The 7,187-nt window shown below is 38.2% G+C and overlaps 1 protein-coding gene across 1 annotated transcript; it reads right to left on the bottom strand.

Annotated features, from left to right (window-relative positions):
- Positions 1 to 6,147: 6,147 nt before the first annotated feature.
- On the bottom strand, positions 6,148 to 6,342 carry LOC110544902 (keratin-associated protein 20-2-like). The gene has a single exon (XM_021630689.1). It carries the CDS (start codon positions 6,340 to 6,342, stop codon positions 6,148 to 6,150), a length of 195 nt encoding a protein of 64 aa, XP_021486364.1.
- Positions 6,343 to 7,187: the final 845 nt, after the last annotated feature.

Genomic DNA, 7,187 nt, shown 5'->3' with positions numbered 1-7,187 from the left:
GGCTTACTGACTTGTTGCACCCTGTTGAAACATATGATATGTACCTTTTCCTAGTAAGTTCATGACTTTGACAGAAGCTACCATTATTCTTTTTTGTATGCTTGTCATGTATACTATTTTCAAGTATTTGTCTCTAAAAATTTAATTACTACTTTCATATAATCAATATTTACATATATTTAAAAATTAATTTCTTTTGTGAGACTCTTAAAATGAATGCTTTTTTAATTTTACAATATACTGAAAACTTTTATTTTATCTTCATTATTTCTTTGCTTACATTTTATCAGCAATCCTATTTATTTTTATTGTATGGACACTTTTGATTGTAAGACATTGTAGAATAACATGTATTCATAATCCACCCTTAAAACACCATCATATATTCCTCCAGCTCTCTTTGTTTCTGTTGTATTTCTGTCTCCCTTTCCTTGCTCTTTCTAGATAACACATTTGTTTTGTCTGGCTAAATTAAGATTCGGGTTTTGAATTTAATCTTCTGTGACTATATTATGCTTGCATAAGATTTTAATTGGATTTTTCTCTCTGGACAGCACATAGACAATCTTTTAACATTTTTGAAAAAATATAAAGTATTTAAGCAAATGGCTCAACTGCATGTCTTCATCCCTTGATGAATAATGATTGCACATGTGTTGCTTATCCATGAGCTCTGAGATTTTTTTATACTGTCTTCAGTGTTCTACTTCCCATTTTGAAATCATTTTGCTTCAATTTAATTAGTCTGCTCAAGTTTAAGTTTAATAACATAGCTCAGTCTATTGAGTTGCTAACTCTACTATTCATTTGCTTTAGTGATTTTGAACCTAACTTTGTTTTGATGGTGAATTTCCACAGCTTTCATATAGACTGTGAGAAGTTTCTTGCTTCTCTGCAAGACAAATTTGAAATGTCTAACTTGAAAACTCCAATCTCTGACTGATATTTTGTTAGTTCTGTCTTTCACAGGGTTTTTACCCCCAGGTTTTAACTTTTTATCTTTATTTTTTTTTAAGTTTTAATTTTTGTTACTTATTACAATTTATTCACTTTGTATCCCAGCTGTAGCTCTCTCCCTCACTCTCTTCCAATTCCACCCATCTTTTCCCATGCCCCTCCCCAAGTCCACTGATAGGTCCTCCCCTTCCATCTGACCCTAGTTTATCAGGTCTCATCATGACTGGCTGCATTGTCTTCCTCTGTGGCCTGGTAAAGCTCTACCCCCATCAGGGGGAGGTGATCAAAGAGCCAGCCACTGAGTTCAGGTCCTAGACAGTCCCTGTTCCCATTACTAGGGAACCCTTTTGGGCACTGAGCTGCCATGGGCGACATCTGTGCAGGGGTTCTAGATTATATCCATGCTTGCCCTTGGTTTGAATATCAGTCTCAGAAAAGACACCTGGGCCCAGATTATTTGGTTCTGTTGCTCTCCTTGTGGAGCTCCTGTCCCCTCTAGGTCTTTCATCTCCCCCTTCCTTTATAAGATTTCCTGCACTGTGCCGAAAGTTTGACTACGTGTCTCAGTGTCTGCTTTGATACACTGCTGGATAGAGCCTTTCAGAGGCCCTCTGTGGTAGGTTCCTGTCCTGTTTCCTGTTTTGTCCTGTTCCTTGCTTTCTCCCTCTTCTGATGTCCACTCTGTTTGCCTTTCTGAATAAGGACTGATCATCTTACTCAGGGTCCTCCTTCTTGCTTAGCTTCTTTAGGTGTATAATTTTTAATATGTTTATCCTAGACATATACCCAAAATATGCTCAAGTATACAACAAAGACATTTGCTCAATCATGTTTGTAGCAGCTTTATTTGTAATAACTAGAATCTGGAAACAACCCAGATGTCTCTCAACTGAGGAATAGATACAGAAATTGTGGTACATATACACAATGGAATACTACACACCAATTAATAACAAGGAAATCATGAAATTTGCAGGCAAATGGTGGGCACTAGAAAAGATCATCCTGAGGGAGGTATCCCAGAAGCAGAAAGACATATATGGTATATACTCACTTAAAAGTGACTATTTTGCTGAATTTTATAAGGTCAAATTTTTTAATTTAAAATTTGAAGGATCAGGAGCAATATCTCTCTCTCTGCCCTTCTCTTTTTCTCTCACAGAGGGAGAGAGAGAGAGAGAGAGAGAGAGAGAGAGAGAGAGAGAGAGAGAGAGAATATTTTCCTAAATCCAACAAAGGACAATTTCTGGTATTCCAGGCAGGGTTTGCCTCTATTTTCCAGTATAGAGTCAATTGTCTTTTGTTTCTCTTAATTAAATACTATTCAAATTAGTAGGTTTTAAACTGTAGGTATTATCTCCTACCCACATGGATATGGAAAGCTTTTCTATCTAATTTTTAAGTAATTCAGTTTTGTCTCATAGGAATCACATCCTGACACCTTCTGAATTGAAATAAAATAGCACTTCCGCCCTTCCTCCGAATGTCTTGCCTGGTTATAGGATGGTCATTTCAGGCTCCTCATCCCCTTTTACTAGACTTACCTCCTAGATTCCTGTGAGTTTCCATTGCACTAGATTTCTAACTTGTCCCTGAAATGACCCCTAATTCCATTTGTCCCTCCCAGTAAATTCTCCCTCCATGTAACCTCAATCTGATCCCTTTGGTTCCTGTCCCCACCCCACTGCCATTCAACCCACTGTATCTATTCTATTAACCCTTTCCAGGGAGACTCATGTGCTCCCTTTGAACCCTCCTTGTTACTAAGCCTCTCTGGGCATGGGTCTGTGGATGGTAGCGTGGATATCCTGTATTTACAGCTAGTATCCACTTATAAGTGAGTATATATCATGTATGTGTCTCTGGTCTTGGTTACCTCACTCGGGATGATTTTTTTTTTCTAGTTATATCCATTTGCCTGCAAATTTCATGACATTATTTTTTTTTTAACATCTGGATAATACTCCATTGTGTAAATGTGCATCTAGGTTGCTTCCAGTTTCTGGTTATTATGAATAAAGCTGCTATGAACATTTGCAGCTGATTAATTGTCCTTGTGGTAAGTTAGAACATCCTTTGATTATGTGCTCAGAAGTGATATAACTGGGTCTTAAAGAAGATCTATTCCCAATCTTCTGATAAGCTTCCATATTGATTTCTAAAAAGTTTCCATTCCCACCACCACTAAAGGAGTGTTTCCCTTGCTCCACATCCTCACCATAATGAGCTGTCATTTGTGTGTTTTTTGTTTATTTTTGAGATAGTTTTGTGTCAGGGGGAGTGTATCAGTGCTGGCTGTCCTGGACTTGCTTTGTAAACCAGGCTGGCCTAGAACTCATAAAAATCCACGGACTTCTGCCTCCCAGGGTGCTGTGATTAAAGGCCTGTGCCATCACAACCAGCAATCACTTCTGCTTTTTTTTTTTCCTTAGTCATTTTGACAAGTATAAGATGGAACCATTTTGATTTGCATTCTCTGGTGGCTAAGGTTGTTGAATAGCTTTTAAGTGTTTGTCAGCCAGTTGAGATTTCCTCTTTTGAAAATTTTTTTTATATCTGTGTCATATTTATAATTGGAATATTTGGTTTGAGATCCCTCTCTTGAGAATTTTGTTTACATTTGTGCATCATTTATAACTGGATTATTTGGTTTGTTGATGTCTAGTTTCTTGAGTTCTTTAGATCTTTTGGGGGTCAATGGAAATCTTTTTCCGTTCTGTGAGTTGCTGTTGTGTTTGTATATTTTGCCTTATAGAAGCTTTTCAGTTTCATGAGCTTATTAAGTATAAATTTTACTAATAAATTTACTAATTTTACTAATAAATATATTAGTATTTTACTAATAAATATAAATTGTACTAATGGTGTTCAGTTCCGGAAGTTGTCTCCTGTACCAATGCATTCAAGGCTATTCCCCACTTCTTCATCTATCAGGTTTAGTGTATTTGGTTTTATGTTTAGGACTTTGATCCACTTGGACTCGAGAGTTCTGTGTGGGGAGGAATTGGGACACCAATCCAGCCTCAAAACATTCAACCTGCAATTTGTGCTATCGACAAGATGTGTTATGGAGGAGGTGACACAAAAGTTTTGGGAGTGGCAAGCCAATGAGAGGTCCAGCTTGAGACTCATGACATGAGAGGGAATGTACCCCTGACATTGCCTGTAGGACCAGAACCAGATTCTGCATAGCTCAGATACCTAGGATAGACCCGAACAGGACCAGCAACAACAACAAGTCAAAGTCAATAAAATGATTCATAATGATACTGTGCTATACGTGTAGACTGTATTATACTTGTAGACTAGAGTCTAGCATAATTGTCATCAGAGAGGCTTCATCCAGCAACTGATGACAGTAGAATTAGAAACTCAGAGCCGAACATTAGGCAGAGCTTGGGGTATGTCAAGGAAGAGATGGAGGAGTTGGTGTAGGGTCAAGGACACCACAGGAAAACCCACAGAACCAACTAACTTGAGCTCATAGGGGTTCACAGAGACTGAGCCAACAGCCAGGGAGCCTCATGGTTCCTATCTAGGTCCTCTGCATACATGTTATGGTTGTGTAGCTTGGTCTTCTTGTGGGACTCCTAAGAGTGGGAGCAGAGCTGTCTAAAAGCAGAGTCTTTTGCTTTCTTTTGGGCCCCCTTTCCTCACACTGTGTTGTCTTGTCCAGCAGTAAGATGAGGGGATGTGCTTAGTCTTATTGCAACTTGGTGTGCAATGTTTGGATGCAATCCTTGGGAGGCCTGCCCTTTTCTGAAGGCAAATGGAAGAGGAGTGGATCTGGGGGTGAGGATGGGAGGCAGGAGGGAGGGTAAACTGTAATATATTGGAGAAGAATAAATACAAAATTAAGATAAATATAACACCCCTAGAGAAACCAGGCTCTGTGTTCAGCTTTGTATCACCTAGCACAGTGTTATCAGAGGTATGTGCACTATGTCTCTAAATGTGGATTTGTAGACATGGTAAGCAAAGTAAAGCAAATTTCAAAAAAAAAAAAAAAAAAGAGACTATTTTTCTTTTCCCTGAATGTTCTCCAGAACATTGGTCACTCAGTTTCCCGTTTTGGCACCAGCATTTCATTACCTTATCTTAATTGTGGGGCACAGATACATTAAAAAGAAGAACAATTTTTATTTTGGACAAAATTAGCATGCACTGAAATACACACAAACACATGTGTGCATCTATCTATCTATCTATCTATCTATCTATCTATCTATCTGCATCTATACATAACAACTCCTGAACCAAAGGCTCAGGGATCATTGAAAAAGGCAGAATGGAAAAATTATAAATGCCAAAAGAACAGGGACTGCACTGTGAAATTATGTCACCTAGGAAAGTCAGAATATATACTCGTAAACTTTCACCAACATGACTAAATATAAGTTGACATGCTAATGTGAGAGGGGAAAACTTGTGAGGTCCAAGTCTTATACAAAGACCTACAGGCAATCAATGAATGCTGAAAATGAAAAATATTTAATAAGCTGAGAGGAGGACAATGCAGCCAGTTCCGATGAGACCGGATAAGCAAGGGTCAGATGGAAGAGGAGGAGGACCTCCCCTATCCATGGACTTGGAGAGGAGCATGGGAGGAGATGAGGGAGGGAGGAGAGGATTGGGAGGGGAGAAGGGAGGGGGGTACAGCTAGGATACAAAGTAAATAACTGTAATTAATATAAAAATACAAATTTAATTAAAAAAGAAGTGATTCATTTCCCTTTTCATTTTAGTCAACTAAATATAATAAAATCTTTCTCTTCAACTCTCTTGGTTCTCCTTACTCTCACCTCAAAACCCCACATATATGTGAAAAATTACATACCAGTATATAAATACATGTATCAAACCAAGGGACTATTTAATAGAACTATAAGAAAGAAGAATGTACAATGAAATGCAGTAGTAATAATTAAAAAATGATAAAAATTGGATTGTTCACAGTTGATCACATTTTACAGATCCTTAAAAAGACACTAATACAATTATCTGCAAACAGTCACAGAGTCCAAATAAAAATGATAAAGATAGTCATGCACTGTTGATATTTCTCAGATAGTGTAGCATAAAGTTGGAAATTACGGAGATCTATAAGATTTCTTCATGTGAAGAAATTTGAAAATACTTCCAGTAAGAGAGCAGATATCAGCCAACAAGCTGGACAGCTGTAGAAAGTCCTCAGTAGAAGCCAGAAGACCTGAATATACTATAACATAGTGGGTAGCAGCAGCCAGAGCCATATCCTCCATAGCCACCATAGCCACCATAGCCACCATAGCCATCACAGCCTCCATAGCTACCATGTCCACAGCCACAGCCTAGGCCACCATAGCCATAGCCCAAGCCTCCATAGTAGCTGCCATAGTAAAACATGCTATCAAGATTTTTCTGTTCAGTAGTAGGGTCCTTGAGTCTGTATATCATCAACTGCCAAGGACCTTTTATACACCTGAGAGTTTTTTGGAGAAAACCACAGTCATTATAATGTGACCCATGTCTCCACCAGGCTTCAGAAAAAAACATCAGCATGCCATGGCCTACTGGCCAAACACAGCTGCATAACCTGACATAATTGTGATCATATGTCAGAATCCCATGGTTAAATCATGGGACTTTAACATGAAATTAGGATACTATTTTTAAGGACAATGCTTAATTCTGTGTTTGTATTTAGTTTATTTAATACTTATGAAATTCAGCTGGGTGGTGGTGGACCACACCTTTAATCCTAGCACTCCAGAGGTAGAGGCAGGCAGGTCTTTGAGTTTGAGCCAACCATGTCTATGGAGCAAGTTCCAGGACATCCAAGGCTACACAGAGAAAACAGTCTCAAAATATAAAAGCTTATTCAGCTCTTTAGTGACACAATACAAATGATTATTTGTATGATTATTTATAAGTATTTGTGTGTGTGTGTGCTTGTGCATGTGTGTGTATGTCTTAGCATAATAAGTCATGAAACTAGAATGGGCATCCTAAGAAGACTAAATCTCAATGGAATTGAGAAACAAGAGAGTAATATAATGCATGGGGCATTACAGGAAAGGAGGGTTATGGAAAAGCAGTGTTTAGTGGGAGGAATGTAAATTATATGAAATGACCAGTGTCTATTAAATAACATCATCAGACCCAGTGCAGACTTCTTAAAGTACAGTTGAGCATGAAAGTCCATCTGTAAGCCCAGCAAATCAAGATAGTCAGACTAACCAGAATGCCAA

The sequence above is a fragment of the Meriones unguiculatus genome, chromosome 17, assembly GCF_030254825.1.
Source record: "Meriones unguiculatus strain TT.TT164.6M chromosome 17, Bangor_MerUng_6.1, whole genome shotgun sequence".
NCBI lineage: Eukaryota > Metazoa > Chordata > Mammalia > Rodentia > Muridae > Meriones > Meriones unguiculatus.
Note: the sequence above shows the minus strand (reverse complement) of the source record. Positions and strands in the feature narration are given on the sequence as shown.

Coding starts and splice junctions, on each gene's coding strand:
- LOC110544902 (XM_021630689.1), bottom strand. CDS start 6,342: ATGTTTTACTATGGCAGCTACTATGGAGGCTTGGGCTATGGCTATGGT.